Source organism: Zingiber officinale, chromosome 8A (genome assembly GCF_018446385.1).
Source record: "Zingiber officinale cultivar Zhangliang chromosome 8A, Zo_v1.1, whole genome shotgun sequence".
NCBI classification, from domain to species: domain Eukaryota; kingdom Viridiplantae; phylum Streptophyta; class Magnoliopsida; order Zingiberales; family Zingiberaceae; genus Zingiber; species Zingiber officinale.
The window spans coordinates 73,839,518-73,858,792 of NC_056000.1; the positions used below are offsets into that span (position 1 = coordinate 73,839,518).

A 19,275-nucleotide genomic window follows, 5' to 3' on the forward strand; every position below is an offset into this window, starting at 1 on the left:
AATGGAATGTGAACATACTACATACTTCAGAAAAGAAAGGATGAATAAGAAATCACAAACCAGCATATAATTGATCTTTGAAGAAAGGAAGGAAATCGTCCGGAGGTGTGTGGGGACAGTCATAAGCAGAAAGGATTGCGATTTTGTGATCGTTGGGAATGTGATAGGTCATTTTAATCTGTTCTACCTCATCGCCGTTAAAGTCTGACTCGGTAGTGTTGGTGCAATTTACACTAATTGTCTAACTCGGATTTTGATAAATAACAAGTGAGTTAAGTTAGGTGTGTCTAACCTTTTTATCGAGTGTGTAGGGTTGACTAACCTCAGTCAGGATGTTCAATTCCTGATTGGTTGAAGACTAGATGTGTGATTTCGGCAAGTCGGAATGTTCAATTCCCGACAAGTTGAAGTCCAGATGTGGGATTCTAGCAAGGGTCGAGATGTGCGATTTCCGATTAGAGAAGACCGGATGTGCGATTTCGGTAGGTCGGGATGTGCGATTCGCGATTGGAGAAGACCGGATATGCGATTCTAGTAGGTTGGGATGTTTGATTCTCGAAATCCAGATGTCTGATTCTGAAGGTAACTCTACACCTGATAAGTAGAGGTATGTCATTGGAGGAGAGTGACTAAGTGAGAACGCTTCCCCGTTTGAAGGGACAGTTGGTGTCGGTCTAATTTAGGTCCATTTCGAAAATCTAAATTGAGACCCTGACTAGATCCTGGTCTTGAGGAGATAGGATATAATTACTACTTCTTATTATTATTGTGTTAACATTGTCTTAGAGCATCCACATCAGCTACCCTATCCAAATTTTTTACCTTAAATTTTTTATTAGGTTGCTAAAAAACCTTGGCATCAGCTACCCTATCCATTCCCTAAATTTAGATTTGATGAATATTAATTTTCTAAATTTAGGGAATGAAACTACTACCTTAAAAATAAAATAATATTTTTTTTAATCTCTCTCCTTCCACTCATTCCATAAATATAATAATAAAAAAATAGAAGAAAGAGAAGAAAATAATATAAATTTAAAAATGATAGAAATTTTAGGGTAATTGATGTAGTGTGAAATGAAAAGTAATTGTCTAAATTTAATAAAGTGAGCCATTTACCTTAAATTTTAAATATAGTAATAGGGAAATTAATGTGGATGCTCTTACAAGTTATTGGAGTAACACTTTTTGCAGGGCAAAATAAGCACAAAAGGCCTTAGGTGAATAGTATCCGAGGCGTCTTCCATGGTATGGAAGGCACCTTCCATGCTTCGCACTGTTCATGGAAGGTGCCTTCAGTGCCATGGAAGACGCCTTCCACACGATAGAATTCAGACTTTATCGCAGATAAGGAGGAGTGGTTCGGAATCATATTCCTCACATTGGAGGCACCTTCAAGGCTATGAAAGGCGCCTTCCATACTCAATTAAAGGATGTTTCACCTAAGGCTTCAACAATAACTTCCATATGAGCTTCTACGCATCTAATTGAGTTTCTAACTGCTTCGGCTTACTGCTACTTCCCTGCTATGACTCTATTATGCTCGATTACCATCAAGAAGCTGTCCAAAACACCAAGCTCAAAGTAGACCGTCTACGAAAGTGTTTGGTAATCTAATTTAATTTATTGTACTTACTTTTAGCAAACAGGAAGTGTAGCGTATTACACTTCTCCAATTCTTTTTATATTCGATTACTCTTTCGGCAGTTCCGGAAGAGGATTTAATGAATTACCATCAATAAGTCGGTAGGACCTGCATCTTGGAGTAGGAGTTGCCGAAGGCTATGAACCAAGTAAAACCAAACGCGTGTTCTTTTGTTTGTTTTATTTCTACTTCGCTTTCTTACTTAGTTTTCTACTACACTTACTTTGATTTCAAAATTGAAAAATAAGTTTTTGAAAACCACGTGATTCACCACCCAACCCCCCCAGGTACGTCTCGATCCAACAGGTAGAAGTATACCACAATCTGAGAACAGGCGGGGGTGGAGAAGGAGAGTGAGCCCTGGAAAGAGGATGAAAACCAGAGATCGAAGGGAGGAAAGCAAAAGCACTTACTGGAGAAAGATCATCGATGAGGATTAGAGGACAAGAAGCAATGGAGACGAAGACGAAAACGAAGGATGCGATAAGGTGAAGGAAGAAATAAAAACCCTGTTGAGCGTTGCCCCAAGCTATCCAATCGTCAAACGCTTGGGAAAATGGGGCTTAATCTTAGCCGTCGAATTTGAAAAGATAGTTGTCACATCAAATCTCAATAATCGCCTATCACGTCACACATGCGGCGGCAGAAGATTGCAACATATGACATTCAACTATATGTGGCATTAATGAGGAATGAGAGTGTATGATTAAAAGAAGTGGTTGACGTGCTTTACATTAATGGCAGAGAATTTGAGTAATTTTCAAGAAATTAAGATGAAATCAGCAGCAATTAAAAGGCACTGAGATAAGTACCAACTCAGGAAGTAAGGCAGAAAAAGGCTAATAAGGCTAAGAAACGGCTAAGTATCATCCATATCGTGTCCGAGCTGCATCAGTCTTAGAGTCTCCATTGTATTTGAGCGGCATCAGTCTCAGAGTCTCCTTCTCGAGGAGTGAGTCAGAAAAAGGCCAAAAAAGCTAATGAACAACTAAGTGTGGTTCACATTAGGTACGAGCGGTGTCAATATTAGAGTCTCCCAATCAGGATAAGATCAGCTTCTTGCAGTGTCGCAAGAGCGGTGATTGTGATAGTCGAGAGGTGGCTCTAAACCCCAGAATGCCCGATCAGGAAGAAGAGTCGTAAAAAAAATACTAATTTTCCAGTCAGTCGAACTTGCAGTCTCCTTCGACTAGACTTGAGGGGAAGACTTATGATACCGTAATGAAGAGAGACACCACTAAAGATGGGTCAAAGAAAAGAAGAGCGGTTGACGTGGAGGTCAGGGTAAAAGTGGTCAAAAGCCTAGGACTACAAATCAAACGAGGTTGCCCGAATGGGCTTTCCATGCCAATCAGACGTGACCAGCCGAAGGGTCGTCCACCGAAGACTTGTAGCTAGTAAGAGACAAATAGAAAATTGCTCGGTCCATTGTCCTTGCTGATCATACGGCATGTCCGATCAGACAAAAGGCAATCTTCCGACAGAAGAAAAGCCAAGCGAAGGCTAGGTTGACAACCTCGTTCGGAATGGCCGAGCGAGTGGCACCCCCACCGGGCGGATCTCGGTAAACCTATAGGAGGACCCGCATACATATCTCACCGTACTCATTTGGAAGTTTGAGCCGCCAACAGCAGAGAATGTCCAGTAAGCAAACAGTACTTTAGAAGCTTCTAGCCTATCACATCATAGATTTGCATGGTCACTTAAGGAAATATGTCGGAGACACTTTTTGACTTGTCTTTTCCTAGGACCCTTTGGAAAACGTGCATACGCTTTGAGATGTGTGCACAGATGCTATAGTACCATATTAAAAGGGGGTCTCTATCCACAGACAGAGATATACAACACTTTCCTCTTCAACACGCTCACTGCTAATGTTTTCTACTATTCTTCTCTAAACCAAGGATTGACTTGAGCATCGGAGAGCTAATACCAAAGACTCCTTTCCAACTCGGCACTAACGCCCTTGGTTTTGCAAGATAGTGTAAAATCTTCATCCAATCAACCGTGGAACTATTTTTCTAATCTATCATCTTCTCAACTTTCGGACAAGATCAATAGCCATTAGAGTAAATGAAAAAAGTATGCTTATGTTAACCTTCCTTTGTTTTACAGTAGAAGCGATGGGCAGGGAATCAAAAACTCTGCTCTTAAAGCAACTGTCAACGGAGGAAAGGCTAAAATTGATCAACAAACCTACAGCGAAGAGCATTCAGGTTCACTATTTGTATGCAAAAAAAAATAATAATAAAATAATAGACTTTCGAGTCTCATTGTGTTTGCAATTTCTTTAAATTTTTCAGAGTGCAAATGGAGACATGATAGACTGTGTCGATATTTGCAAGCAACCAGCTCTTCATCACCCGCTGCTCAAACCATATCATCGTACCTGAGTTTCCTTTTTTTCTATTTTATTTTTAGTTTTATTTTATTATTTTTTTAATTTTATTTTTAGGTTTAGTTTTTTATGCCACAGGATGCCCAGTTGATTAAATAATGATAGACTTATTATAATATGATAGAAGATTAATTTCTGAGAGGCACATGTCCTCTAAAAAAAACTCCTCCCACTCATTAGTCAATTTGACACTCACTATAAACTAACTTTATAATTTATCTCATTTTATATAACTTGAGGATAGATTAACCATAGATGCAACCGACTGATGATGACTCAAGCAAGAGAGATAAGGATTCCTTTCATGCAACTACTTCAATGGGCCAACCGCCCACACAATAGAGTGGAACATGTCCAATGGAACAGTACGAATCCTCGGCTTCCAACGCAATCACTTGCTCAATGCTCCTTCTACCCAAAACTATGGGAGGAACCCATGGAATTGGGCTGTCAAGCATGAGATCCACTTATTGAATAGGACGATATCTGCCAGTATCAAAGGCTTGCACGTGGTTAGTCCTCAAACTTCATTCCAATTCATTCACAAAGTCATCGCATCATGCCTTTGTATTTGTTCTTTTGATGTTCAGTATGGAGTGTTGATTGGAAACAGATACAACTACATTGGCGCCAAATCAAGCATCAGCATCTTTAACCCCTGGATCGAGGGTGAAGACGAATTCACCACTGGACTCAGAGTCCATTGAACTTGGATGGATGTTCAATGTTTTGTCGATATAGAATTTCTTATTTGACACTAGCAGCTAGTGATCCTTTTCCCTCAGGTAAACCCTAGTGCTTTGGCAACAAGACAGTGAGGTTTTTTTATCTATTGGACCATAGGTTTTTTTCTAGTATCTCCATTTGTAATCTTCACATGTTTTTAGAACTCATACACATACTTCTCGAACCGAACAGACCAACTCAGATGGAAGCAGGCTGCTTCAACCTCGTTTGTCCAGGCTTTGTCCAAACAAGTAGCGAGATAGCCCAGAGCAACCTTTTCTCAAGTATCTACATTTAGCAGACCTCAGTAGGAGTTTCTGCTAGAAGTCTGGAAGGTAAACTATGACTTTCAAATTCCGCGACTAATATCTAGAAGGTATCATAGCAAACTTAAAAAATGCATTTTTCAGGACTTTAGACAGAGGTGGTGGGTGGTATAGGGCGACACTCCAGTTGGATATTATCAAACTTCTCTTTTTGAAGGATTGAGCAGAACAGCTACTTTGGCTTTATTCAGCGGAGATGTCTCTAGTCCAAGGATATGGGATTCGCCACACCCAACCACTGCCATGGGCTCTGGAACCTTTGCTGCCTTATTCGACAGCCGAGGATCAAGGACTTCTCTGGATATTACAAATATGCTTACCCATATATCACCCACAGCAACCAAGTAAAACTGCTATTAGTGCTGAGAATTTTGCAGACTCTGGACAGAGCCCCTCTTCTACTATGGTGGTCCAGGCAGGAACTATCTTGCCTGTAAATTGATCCCAAAGTATCTTGTGCTGCACTTCCGATACAGTTCCTAAGCTACTCTGATACATGATCCTATTGGTCCTCGGATAGAAACTTGAACTTGAATCAAAATCCAAAGAGAAACCTTGCAAAAATGAGGAAAAGTACAAACCAGAGTAGAGTCTTTCTGATACTTCTCCTGGGAGAAAACATTGTAGAAACCTCAAGTTCATCCACACAATTCTGGCAAGCAAAACAGATTCATGAGGGGGAAGAGAACAAGCTAATCTGAGTCTGATGCTGTCCCAGAGTGAGGATCAAATGCCGTCAACAGTTTCACGAGATGCTCTCCCATGTCATCAACTTCGTCCTTTTCAAAGCCCCAGCCGCAGAGCAATCCAGCCCCTGGAGCTCCTCTTGCTATCCCATACTTGCGTAGATCCCCTGACCTTTTCTCCAAAAAAGGCACAATAGCACAGCTTGACCTTAGTCTTGTAGCCATGGGGATAGATTCCACATCAAGTGATCCTCTTGGTCGAACCCCTTGAACTGCATCATACTCTAACTCACCATGTTGACCGATTTTGCTCCCAAAAATGGATGGAAAAGGAAGTGGTACCGGGAGAGGACAGAGGGCAACAGAAAGGCGGGAGAACAACGGTTTTGAAGGCTCTCTTTGATAAGCTGCACATAGCGAATCCTCAACTTGAGATAGTGTTGCTCGATGACCATCTGCAAAACCCAGCCCAGTAACAAGTAAATAGATTATAGTTAACAAAAATAGACCAAATATAATGTACATAGCACATTGAGAGTGATCATATGGAATTTTCTTGTTTTCGATACATCAAATAAAAACTCAAATCACATATGCCAAATCAAGTAACTAAAATATTGACAAAATTCAAAAATAAATAATATCAAAAGTGAAGGGTACGAAACAATATCGGTAACCAAACTTGTGAAGCAGCCTGTTGTCACTAATCAATACAACCTTTGATATGAGGAAACTACTCTAGATTTTATTGGTCCAGAACACTATATTTGCACAGCCATGGTAGCTTGAATCCGACATTCAAGAAATTCAGCTGTAATTCCTTCTCTAGAGTGAAATTCCTACAAGATTCTCAAAATCCATATTTGGGGGTTAAAGAGTTTTCATCAAAGACAATAGAACAAGAAGTCAGTTGAAAATCACTGATTGGAGCAAAAGTAGAAGAAAACAGTTTATCTCATACGCATAAGGTAAAAGAAGGGAAACTAAAAAAAAAAATCATAAATGTTAACATTAATATTTAATATATTGAGATCAAGGTGAACCCATACAAAGAAACATTAAAAGATATGAAGAAGAACCTGAGTAAAAGGCTCCTTGGACAACCAAGGATTCTGTAGCTAGTAAATCCTCATGATCCTCTTTAAGTTCAGGGGTCAATGAACGTAAATTTCTGAGAATAGTCCCTTGATTATTCTCCTCTGTTAGAAGAGAAGCCATTTTTCTAGTTAGAATTGTGGTGCATGATCAAAAACAATGACACAGAATATTCTTACCTATCAAAGACGGAGGTGGCATTGCTATGGCCAAACTTGTCACCATATTTTGCCTAGATTGACCAGAAAGTGTGTGAACAATCTCCCCAACATCCATAGCACCAGAAGTGAAGGTCGAACTTGTAGCAGGGCCAGGCATTTGCATTCTAAATGGAATACTAATAGAGTGCATTGAAGAAGCATATACAGCACTGGTGTGGTAAGGCTTATGATCTTCCACCAACAGTAGAGGGGAAAAGGCTCCTTAAATTTGAAGTAAAATGTTAGCTTAAAAACAAAAACTAGAAAGACAAGCATGGAAAGCAAAAAATGAAAATAAGAAAAGGAAAAAAAATAAGAGTTCCAGTGAAGTGGATGTGGATGCATTCTAGGCAAAATTTGCAAAGTGAAGAATTTCAAAATTGCAGTGCTGATTTTTTTACTATGTTCAAGTCAGATTTTCACATAAGCTTACATATAACTAAGCATAAGCTTGCGTACTTCTAACAGAAGGCAGCCCAACTGGTATCATCAAATGACAGTAGGAAGATAGCCTTGAAAAGGAGACAGCGTCATGAAGAGCTCTTGCAATTGATTTCTGATTAATAGCATTTGCATAAACACAGGGATCTCTTACAGAATAAAGCAGAACAGGCGTATTTGTGTACTCATCTGCAATATCTTCAAGAATTTCTACAGCTGCAGCAGAAAAACCTCCAAAATCGTCAACAACAAATTGGATACCCTGTGAAGCAAAACGGCAATATCAGCAGTGAAACTCAATGATAATATGCATATCATGATCAAATTGAATGGATAAAAAAAATTTAAAAATACTTTTTTAAAAAAGAAAGAGGAAACCATTAGCTCCTCTCAGTTATATTGAGGCAATACACATTTTTGGATAATAAATTCAGAAAAACCTCTAAAAATCATCAATGACAAATTGGATACCCTGGCAATTGATACACAATTTCAGTAGTGAAACTCAATCACAATGCATATCATGTTAAAATTGAGCACAAAAAAAAAAACGTCTTTCAATCCCAAGTTTTTTGAATAATGAATAATAATATGTAAGGTCATGGGCATCCAACCTGAATATGATCACACTCTTCAATAAAGAAACGCAGCCGCTCATTCATCTCTTCTAGCAGCAACCCTCCTGAGAGAACATCCTTACCGATTCCATAATTATCAAACTTGTTGATGTCTGTCCATGAGTTATTAAGTTCATACAAGCTCTGAGGATGATACTGAACCTTGGAAAAATCTGTCCAAAACTTAACATCATTTTCAAGGCATTCAACCCGAGCAATATCTTGAATCGACTTCGTAAGACTGCTGGCAGGATCATCCTCAGAGGCATCTAACTTCCCATGCTCTTCCTCATACAAGCTCTGCAGAAACAAATTCTTTGGGTGAGGTTCTGCTACCAATCTAGCTACATTTCCTGTCCTGTTCATTATGTAGATAGTGCATATAAGACAACATTAAAAACATTTAAAAAAAATAGAGACTATTTGAAAGGGGTATCTTGACCAATTGCGTTCACTTATATTATTTAAGCAACTTGAACTCTAAGGTTGGAAAAAGTTGTCATACCGTATCAAGAGAAACTTATGAATTATGATGACTTTCCTAATCAGAATAAATCATTCGTACACAAGCATAAGGCAAGGAGTAAAACTGGAAAAATAACTATAAATATTGGTATTCATTAAGCTAAAATTTAAAGCCTAAAGTCTGCAACACTTGCTTGGAGAGTAATCCTAACAAATGTTTAAAAGTAAAAAATATGTTAAACAACCAAATGATGCATATCTTTACATAATGATTTTTAGTTCTGTTTGCCAAAATATTTCTATAATTTTGTTTAGTTTCAGATTTAGTTTGATATATTACTACAGATGGCTCATTCCTCAAAATTCAGATTAAATTTTGAAAATTTCTTCTTGAACAAGACCATATCATAAAACTATGTTATATTGATTGATGAAGGCTGAAACAACATACTGTGTATCTATGAATAACTTAGAAACTCACCACAATTTAGCAGCTAAGTAGATAAGGGATGTGTGAACTTGTAATACGCATTCAACGATAGAAAAATGTGAATATTACATAGTATGTAAATATTTAGTATGTGATTCTACCAACTCCATTAAAATGACCTTAAAATTTGACCATTCTACAAAATTGGCTTTTGAAATTCGAAAACCAATTATCCCCCGAATGCTATATGATGGTTGCAGTGAATCTGAATTCCAATTGCATAATTATTTTGATAGTCATTCAAATAGAAATTGACATATAACCTTCAGGTTTTGTCAATTTAAAAAGAAAGAATGCAACAATGATGAAAGGATGGGACAAACTTTTGAGGCTAAACTGAAGTTTGCTAAGAAAAAATGAGGGAAAAAAAATCTCTTTACCATGTCAGGACATCAGGATTAGGTGATTGTATATGATCATACAGAAATCCTGAAATATTTAGAGAACCCAAAGAACCTGCAATTAGTGAGAAAATTAAGACATTCGAGCTAATGACAAAAACTTTTGTGACAACTGCATAAGAACAGTACAAAAAGCAACCATATAGAAGGAAAACTAACCATCTTAGTGTCAGATTAGATAAAATAAAAACATTATCACCAAGATATGTCATAATTAGCATAGATAGATAAACAAATAGATAGATATGTCATATAACTACAAAGTGAAGTATTTCAAAATACTGAAAAAGATTAATACTATCTAGATATAAAAATGTTGATGTTGCTATGGAAGTATGCATCAAGATATTTTGTCAATACACAAAAAAATGACCAACCAAAATACATTTGATAAACAATTATGGAATGAAACCTTTGTTGTTCTTTGCCCTGGGTAAAGTATGCTCTTTTAAAACATGTTAGTATTCTCTTCTCTCATTTGTCCACACTTTTTCTAACAATTGAAAATTTTATTAGATTTTTCTTCCGTGTCAAATAACAATTTCAGCTCATTTATGACAAATGCATCAATGTTCAAGAGTCTACTTCTGATTGCCTATAAGATTATAGATAGAAGCTGGTTTATTCTACTGGTAAGCTTGCTAACACAATTTTTGGAATGGAAAATATGAATGTATTACTACTATCAAGGATAATTCTATCCCTAAATGATAGTTGTATTAGCATAAATAAATAATGAAAATATTCATCACCTTGGAAACCAACAGACAACAAACGAGGACAGTACGTAGGAATGCCCTGCAAAAATATAGATAATCTATCTGTAAGCATATCAAATGATATTGGCATAGGTAGTGGTTAGTTGATGCAAGTAAGCATTTTGTCCACTCAAGAAGCAACTGTAGGTCAAATGAATTTGTAGGAATCCATGAATAGCACGCCTATGACCTATTTACAGTTCCAAGCAAATAAGAAAACAAGACTGTCCTACCTTTGCCTCAAGAACTTGAAAAAATTATTGGTGAAACGTTTTAAATTATATTAAGCCTTCAATAACGAATTTCATTTAGACTAGACTGTATATCAAGCACAAATAATAGATATTAATTAATGTGAAGTTGTAAAAGAATATGGCTACAGAGAGCTTCTGTCTTATGCATGCTAAAAAATTAGCAAGCAACTCCTCGTAGAAGTAAAATATGAGGTAGAAAAACATTGAATCTTTTCTAAGGACAAACCTCATGGACAGGAAGAGGAAATGTATAAAATATGAATTCAGAAGGAAATTTGTAATGTAGGGTACTATGTAGACATCAAGTTGATATCAAGGATCCAATGTGGGATGTTTGAGATGAAAAAAGAACAGACACAATCGTTATAAATTTCTCTATCAGATAAGTGAATGGCCATGAAAATGATAGCATACAAGTATAAAGTACAATTTTCATTTGATGGTTTGAAATCTAGAAAGACAGTTTATAGCTATTCTTTTTGTGGTTGGAGAAAAGACGTGCTCACTTTCTAAGATATTAGACATATCTATGGCATATAATATCTATGTCTAATCCAGTTAAGAGAAATTGATATAAACAATACACATATAAGCTCACCTTTTGTGTTTCACCAGTCCGATAAAGTACATCCATGTCTAAGTCTGAACTCTTGAAAAGGGGATCTCTATTGGGTTCCTCTGCAAGTCCAAGCAACTCATCCTACAACATCAAAGTCAAAGTTCAGGCAATAACTTCATAACTCGCATTACATAACGTTATGAGAAATAAGTGCATGAGAAAGATTCTGATGCCAGCATCATAAAAAACTATGATGTTTATCACTACTTATTTGCTGAATATTATCATATATAAAGTAGGGCTATCATGGTCACACTACAAAAAACAGAGCGAATTCAAATTTTCTTCTTACAGCAGATTCACCCAAAGGAACTCATTGGTTATTAAAATTAACTTATTTCAGCATTGCTTCAAAGGATTTCTAAAGCGAACAAGAAACTAATCACTCTATTCAACTAAAATTATGAAATCAAGCATCTCCTAATATACCTGAAAGTTCCAAAAATGAGATCCAATGAAATTCGCATAAGTACCAACTTGAATTGTCACAAGTTCCCGCATTGTCAATAGCTTCTGTCGAACAAAGATCATAGTAAGTCAGGACATATTTTTCCTTGATCAATGAGGCACACATCTGAAAATTAACATATCCCATCATAATCTATAAAAAGGAAACAACAAATAATAAGTCCATTGTTACAAAAAGAAGATGATGAAGGCTAAAATAACAATTGAAACTTGAGAGAGACAACCATCAAGATAGAAGTGCTGAATGCATCAAATAAACTCATAAGTTTTAGCTTTGTTGAAGGGAAAACCAAACGGGGCAATCATCATAGTTGTCAAAATTGACCGATACTGATATGGATCATCCAAATCGAATCCTATCGGCAATGGATGAATATATTCTTCCTGAGAAATTAGTCGTCTCATATAGATTGATGGAGAAGTTGCAACATGATCGATATTAGGTGCTAGAGTTGTCTCAATCCTAACTATAATCACTAAAACTCCTTACAGCTAAAATTTTATCATCCAACAAATGTTAAGTAGAACTGTATATGGTAAGAATCTAAAAAGGTAGCAAATTTGACCACTAATACATATAAAGCATTAAGATAGAGAAGGAAGAAAAGATGCTCGAATTGAATAAGAGAAAGAAAGACAATCTAGAACGGGATAAGATTTTAAACCCAGCGCCGAGAGCTCTCCTCTTTACACCTGTTGCTAAGAAGCCCTCGAGGCAGCCACCTGAATCCGCGGAAATCCTCACAGCTTGCTGGAGAAAGCCCGTCGCTTACATCCACGGGCTATCTCAGCTATTTGATGTGGTTGGGGCAGGTATGCTGATGGCCAACACGATGGGGAAGAAGGCGTCGGTCGGCTTGCGACAGCGTTCCGTAGCCGCTAGTGGTAAACGGTGGCTCCGGAGGCTCGCAGGCTGCGTGGCACTGACGCAGCTCGCAGCGGAGGGGAGCCGGAAGAGTGGGGAATCCAACTCAGGAGCTTGCTTCGGCAGGCAATGGCGGCGCCGATGCAAAGAGAAGGAAACAGACACAAGAGAAAGGGCAACCGCCTCAGGTTCTGTGTGTTTGGGCGGAAGGGGAGGGAAAGTCAAGCGGAAATCATTTGCTTTCTCCATTTACTGATGACGAAGATTCAAAGCTAGAGATGGATCGAACAGCGACAGGGTGGGCCAGCCAAAAATGTTATCGTAAGACGGGTGAGACCGGGCGACGGAGCGACCGGCCTGCCATTTTGACTGATTAAAAAATTTTCAATCTTAATCCAATCAAGATCCAATCCAAGATGAATTGTCGATCGAGCCAGTCAGCCCATAAATCTGTCAATAAATAAATAAATTTTAAATTTTAAATTTTAAATTTAAATTATAAATTAGACAGACTAATTCATAAGCCCATTAAATTTTTTAATTTAATTTTAAATTAAAAAAAAATCTTAATCCGAAGACCAATCTGAGCCCACCATGGATCGGACCGACTGGGCTTGCAACCTGTACAGCTCGACCCATCTAGATTGGTAAAATATCAATAATACTTGCTTAAATTATTTTGATGGATCCAAACCAAATGGATGACTTTCAAAGCTCATTCACATTTGCCCAATTTTGCACTTTGATCCTCCTAATTTTATAGTTTGGAGTCAAGTTAGGTTTGCTCAAAGTTAGACAAATGTGAGTTCCTCACAGTGATAAAAGATCATATGTTGATTTGGGCGCCTTACACACGACTCATCGTATAATCATTTATAGATAGATAAGTCATGAATGACTTTGTTTGCTTTTTGAATAGTGACTAATGTATGGGGGAGATAGAAACCTATCAAGTATTTCAGTGTCAATAATTAATCTCTAGACTAAATGGGAGTTCCTCTTGAGCTCGAGTGAAGTTGATATGATCATGAGAGGTTAGTGGTCAAGTAATCCTAGCTGGGGTAAATTGAGACGATTAGAGTGTAGCAAGATCGACAATTACAACAAGGGAAAGGGCTCAAGTAAGCCCAACAAAGTCAATGGATGGTAACAAGAGTGCTTCTCTTCCACAAATGATTATATTTGGTTGGGTGTAATGTAATCTTACTTGTAATATAATCAAATTTGTAATGTAATGTAATATAATCTTGATTACATTACTATATTTGGTAATGTAATGTATATAATCTTTGATTACAAGGATAATTACATTCTTTTGTTTGGTGTTCATTATTTTTTATAAAGAATGTACTTCGTATTATTATAAAATAACAAAAATATCCTGCGACCTCTACTGATGGCCGCCGCATCTCTACCGGAGCTTGCGGCAACCAACGATCGTCACCGTTGGGCCTCCTCCGCCGGCAGCCGCCACCGGCAATCGGCGACGGCAACAATCGTCGGCGGCGACCGACGGTGGTCGCCGGCGGCGGCGGCCGGCGGTGGCGACTACAGCTGGCGGTGGTGGTGGCGATGGCGGCGGCGGGAGGTGGTCGTCGGCGGGCGGCGGTGGTGGTGATGGCCGGCGACGACCAGCGGTGGTGGTGGTGGCCGGCAGTGGCAGGCGGTGGTGGTGGTGGCCGGCGGCGGCGGTGGCATTGGCGGTGGCGGTGGCGGTGGCGGTGGCGGCGGGCGGTGGTCGCCGACAGCCGGCAGTGGTCGCCGGTGGCCGGTGGATGGCTGCCACGGTAGACTAGGGGTATATTCGACATTTAAATTTTAGTTAAACGGTGACCTCGTAATGTAATCCGATTACATAGTATTTGCTTTGTAATCCAAATTATAAAATTTCACTACCTTTTGTAATCCATATTACATTACATTACAAGTTTAAAATTAAACTAAATAAAATAATCAACCTTGTAATGTAATCCTGATTACATTACAAGACAGATTACACTCTACCAAACGTAGCTTAAGTGTGTCAAGTTGAGAAGGGTAATTTCATAATTTTTATTTTCATATTCCTTTTTTCCCACCTTCCCTTCCCTCAATCGAACATGCAAACCTCTTGAGCATTCTTTCCATTCCCTCGCCTCTCCCTCTTCTAAGTGACTATCCAAATGGGCGCTTCAACCATTCAAAAGAGTTGTATTGGCCATTGGAGGAGCCATGACCTAAGTTGTCAATCCGTCAACAGACCATCCAAATTGAATAATTGATGAAATCGCCATTGAGAACTTCAAGTTTACTCCAACACCTTTTACTAGCTCCCTAACATGCTTTAGAAGGAGATGGAAATCCATGATGACAAAAATCAATTGTCTTAGAGGTGAATGATCAAAGTTCGATAAGGTTGAGTCTAGTATTCCTTTCATTATGAAAGTATATAGGGAACTATTTCCACTATACTAATTTTTGTGTTATTATCAAGATTTTGTTTACTAAATCTTGTGCAATATTATTGTTTCAATCATACTTTTTATAAAGTCAAGATCCATGATTTCATAGTACCCCCATAGCATCATCCATAATTCTCGATATAATATGTTTCTTAACGTTGTGCTATCATATCATGTCAAAACTTATCATGAATGTGCCCTTCTAATTTGCTTACAAGATAACGATATGTACGAAGGAACCCACACCGATCAAAGATGTTGCACGTATCTAATCGGAGTGACATCTCTTGAAAAAGTAACGATCGAAATATGACAACGAGAGGTAGGTATCAGAGGAAGGTGGAGGAGGAACAAAGAAAATAGTAGAAGCAGTCGATCGATCAATACGAGTCGACAATAAATTCTCCTTGCTCACTGTTTTGCCAATTTGCAGAGTGCAGTGAGCAGTAGTTCCATAGAACTTCAGGGGTCCAAAATGCTCAGATGGCTTACAAATGGCTAGCTCCTTGTGTAGGCATGAAAACTTTGTCAAAAGTCACACACCAACTTTTTCCAATTGTGCTTCGCCAAGTGGTCGCCTTCGGTCTATAGTGCCAGCCTTTGCTGGCATGGAAGTGTAGCTAGAGGTTGACAGTTGTATTTCGATATCGTTGTCTAGGTTACCTTCATTCTTTGTGTTCTTCTTTCTTGTAACATTGTCCTAGTTTAGAGAGATTTGGTATCAACTACACTCAAGGTACTTGTAGACAAGTTGAAGCATTCGTAGTGAGACTTCGCGGTGGGTTAGATTTTCACAGCGTAGCCATATGTACATGGTCGAGCTCTACTATTCAAGTACGGTCTTAAAATATTATTTGAATGCTAGGCCTTCTAATTTTTAAAACTTTTTTTCATCTAGAATGAATATAGATTAATTAATTGGCCTAAAAGTAGAAATGAGTAGCAAGCATCAAGATTCTTGATCGATCGAATCATTCGCTAGTGATGTCGTATCATTTGTGTTCAAGATTTCAATGATTTCTGCATCACATGGATCATGCCAACTTTTTTGCCTTTCCTATGATACTCTCAAAATCCTACGAAGATAGTGACAATTATTAAAGAATAATTAGTTCTAGATTCTTTAAATTTGTTACCTAAACATTCCTCTGTTTTCTTTTTATTAATTTTTATTTCTTATTTGATTTACTTTTGATATGATGAAAGTTGAAAAACAGCTGAATGAATTCATATATCTAATCATGATGTTCCAATCCATGAACCCCAAGATTAAACTCATTGTCTCTCAAATATTGTATATCACATAGCCTCTACTAATAGATAAATATTTACATTAGTATTTATTTTTTATATTTTTATTTTTAGTAATCCAGGTGTTCTTGTTTGAGATTGTCGATAGATGAGCCACCGATGAACTGTCCTTGAGGTTGACGGAGTTGTTGTGAGCTAGAGGAAGGTGAGGCTGTTGAAAATGTCTGTAGAGCTAAAGAAGGGAGTAGTCATACACAGTAGGGAGGCATGAATGCCTAGAAAGCCTGTGAGAAGTAAAAGTGCGAGGGAGATAATTAGAATGGAGTTCAAGGTGCCCCAACTCATCCACTCCAACACTCAAGTCAGATTTCTAGCGATGGAGTAATGGAGAAGACTAGTAGATGACAAAGAAATGAGTTGTGTACCCCTCTTTTGCATACCTTGGTTCACAAGAATGAGCTCTTTTTATAAAACTGTTGTAGGTTTATTGATGTAATGTCATAATCAAGGTAAAGAAAGTGTTACGTCACCATATCTAGGGTCATGTCATTCTCATCTTGCACTATAGGAGATTGTGGGGGATCACACTATGTTGACCTTATCGTTCCACATGTCATGCTAGACCTCATACTGTACCGAGTGCCATTGAACAACTGGGTGATTGAGTCGGAGGGAGAAGCATTGTGTTGGTGGAGTTGAACGAAGATGAGTCAAGCATTGGATTAGCGGGGCTAAAAGGAAATGTGCCAAGAGTTAGATCGACGGGGCCGAAAGTAACATTGGATCAGAATCGACGGGGCTGAGAGATGAGGAGTTGAGTTGAAGAAGTTGGTCAAGCCGAATTCTTGATATCGGCATGTGCCGAACTCAAGGAATCAAGGAAGTCAAGCTGGAGGAGTCGGGCGGAAGGAGTCGGGTCTTGGTACTGAAAGTATCAGCTAATTGAACCTGATTTTGATAATAGCAAGGAGTTTAAAGTTAAATTGCGTTGTTTTCTAATGAGCTTACCTGAATATGCAGGCAAGTCCTAGTTAAGGTTAGATAAAGGAGACATGATCAAGGGAGTGGGTAAAAAAGTCTTGATAAAGGGATTGAGTATGAAATCATAGTCAAGGGATTGGACACAAAGTCTTGGTCGAGTGGACTGGGTAGAAGATTTACAGGTCAAGAACATCAGGCGGAAGTCTTGGAGTCACAGACACCATGTAGAAGTCTATATGGGTCGAGGATGGGACATCTAGCAGAAGTCCCAGAGATTAAGAATAAATGTTGAGCAAAAGTCCAAACAGATATTTGAAAAAAGGTAATCTCTCCTGAGCGAAGTGGGTGAAAACGCGTCCCCATTGAGAGAACAATAGGAGTCAGTCTAACCTAGGATTTTACTGAAAATCTAAAAGTCAGGCCCGGACCGTCTGAGACTATCAAATAATATTGTTTATATTATTCTATTTTTTTTTGTGCTAACTTTGTGATGTAGAAAAAATAAAGCCTAGAAGTGCTAATCCAGCCACCTGGATGGATCCAGGCGCCTCAAACCAATATAGGTGCCTGAAAGGTATTTAGGCGCCTCTATCATCTCGGCGCATAGCAGAGGGAGGTGAGGTGGCATCTTCTTGTTGGTCAGTGCGCGTTAGATCCAAGCATCTTAAAAGGATTGAGGTGCCTGGGACAAGATATAGTCGACCATGAGGAGCTCCACACAGCGTTCACCATGTCAGCAACCGAGACACCTCAAAGGAATAGAGACACCTGGGAACAGATAAGATGCGACAAACTCAGATCATATCAGCTCTAATCTAGGTACCTCAAAGTCATAGAAGGGCTTAGATTACCCTTTATAAAGGGGCTCAACCATCATATTGAGACATTAATTCTCTACAGCTTCCGTGCTTGCATGCTACTCTAAAAAGCTCTTCAATCTTCTGTTGGATCGATGAGTTTCGCTAGGGGGGGTCAATAGCGATTAAAAAAATTCGACGTCTAGAGTAGGCAGCGGAATAAGAAAAGCGAAAAGAAAGAGCAACGCTAACACATAATCAATTTACTTGGTCTGGAGCCTTCGACGACTCCTACTCCAAGATCCGCACTCGTTGAGTACTTTCATTGGACAATCCACTAGCAATTCGAAATGAATATTACAATTAAAGTACAAGTGCTTTAAAATAATACCGATGATAATACTAAAACGAAAAAGTAAAACTTCGTCGGAGAATCTTCGCAGTGTCGCAGGAGCACAGGAGAGCAGATCGTGAGTCATTTCGTTGTTGTTCTTTGGCTCCAGCCTTTACCCTCCTTATATAGGAGGTTCGAGGCGCTTGGATCCCTTCGGGTGCACTGAATATGACGTAGCCGAGCCAGTCAGTGATCTCTACGTGGCGATATGACTTTGTGGATAAAAATTACCTCTGGGGGCCCGGACACTTGTTTTCCAACAACCTCCTTCCTACAAGAAAATGTTAGTCCGAGTCAATATAAATTATATATCCTGGAAAACAGAGTGTTAGCACAATTTATAATAAAATAGAATAGTAATTAGATTCTGTCTCCTGAGACCGGAATCTAGTCACGATCTTGACTTAGATATTCGAAATGGGTCTAAGTCGGATCGACGCCTAATGTTCCCTTCCCGGAAACGCATCCTCACAGTCACTCCCCTCTAGTGACTTACCTTCACTTACCTGCCAGACATCCGGTCAGCCCTTTGACCCGTCTGGACTTCGTGCCAGCTATCCGATCAGCCCGTTGACCTAGCTAGATTTCGTGCCAAACGTCCGGTCAGCTCGTCGACCCATTTGGACTTCGTGCCAGCTATCCGGTCGACCCAGCTGGGCTTCGTGCCAGACATCAGTTCAGCCCGTCGACCTGTCTGGCTTCTCCTGCACACTCGATCAGAGTGTTAAATAATAACGAAACTAACTTAAACTATTTTGTCATTCATCAAAACTTGAGTTAGACCATTAGTGCTAACTGCACCAACAATCTCCCCCTTTTTGATGCAATGACAACCCAGTTAAGTTAGTAAAAAAAATATGCAAGAAAAATAAGCATTTATAAGGTTGTTAAAAAGGTTGTTAAGTTAACTTTGTTTTAAATTTTGTTGTTTAACTAACTTAAACCACCTAACCCTCC

At 38.7% G+C, this 19,275-nt stretch overlaps 1 protein-coding gene across 3 annotated transcripts; it reads right to left on the reverse strand.

Moving 5' to 3' along the window:
* Positions 1 to 4,895: 4,895 nt before the first annotated feature.
* LOC122009547 (protein misato homolog 1-like) lies at positions 4,896 to 12,674 on the reverse strand. 3 transcript variants are annotated; one of them, XM_042565747.1, is made up of 10 exons: positions 12,283 to 12,674; positions 11,551 to 11,634; positions 11,101 to 11,202; positions 10,243 to 10,288; positions 9,470 to 9,518; positions 8,132 to 8,492; positions 7,536 to 7,779; positions 7,056 to 7,298; positions 6,861 to 6,980; positions 4,896 to 6,236 (listed from the first exon to the last, which is right to left on the reverse strand). In XM_042565747.1, the coding sequence occupies exons 2-10, from the start codon at positions 11,620 to 11,622 to the stop codon at positions 5,788 to 5,790; spliced, it is 1,686 nt and encodes a 561-aa protein (XP_042421681.1). In that variant the 5' UTR covers positions 11,623 to 11,634; positions 12,283 to 12,674; the 3' UTR covers positions 4,896 to 5,787. The 3 variants fall into 3 exon arrangements, with proteins under 3 accessions (XP_042421681.1, XP_042421679.1, XP_042421680.1); XM_042565745.1 differs by having other exon boundaries at positions 9,470 to 9,545; XM_042565746.1 differs by having other exon boundaries at positions 9,470 to 9,545; positions 12,255 to 12,674.
* Positions 12,675 to 19,275: the final 6,601 nt, after the last annotated feature.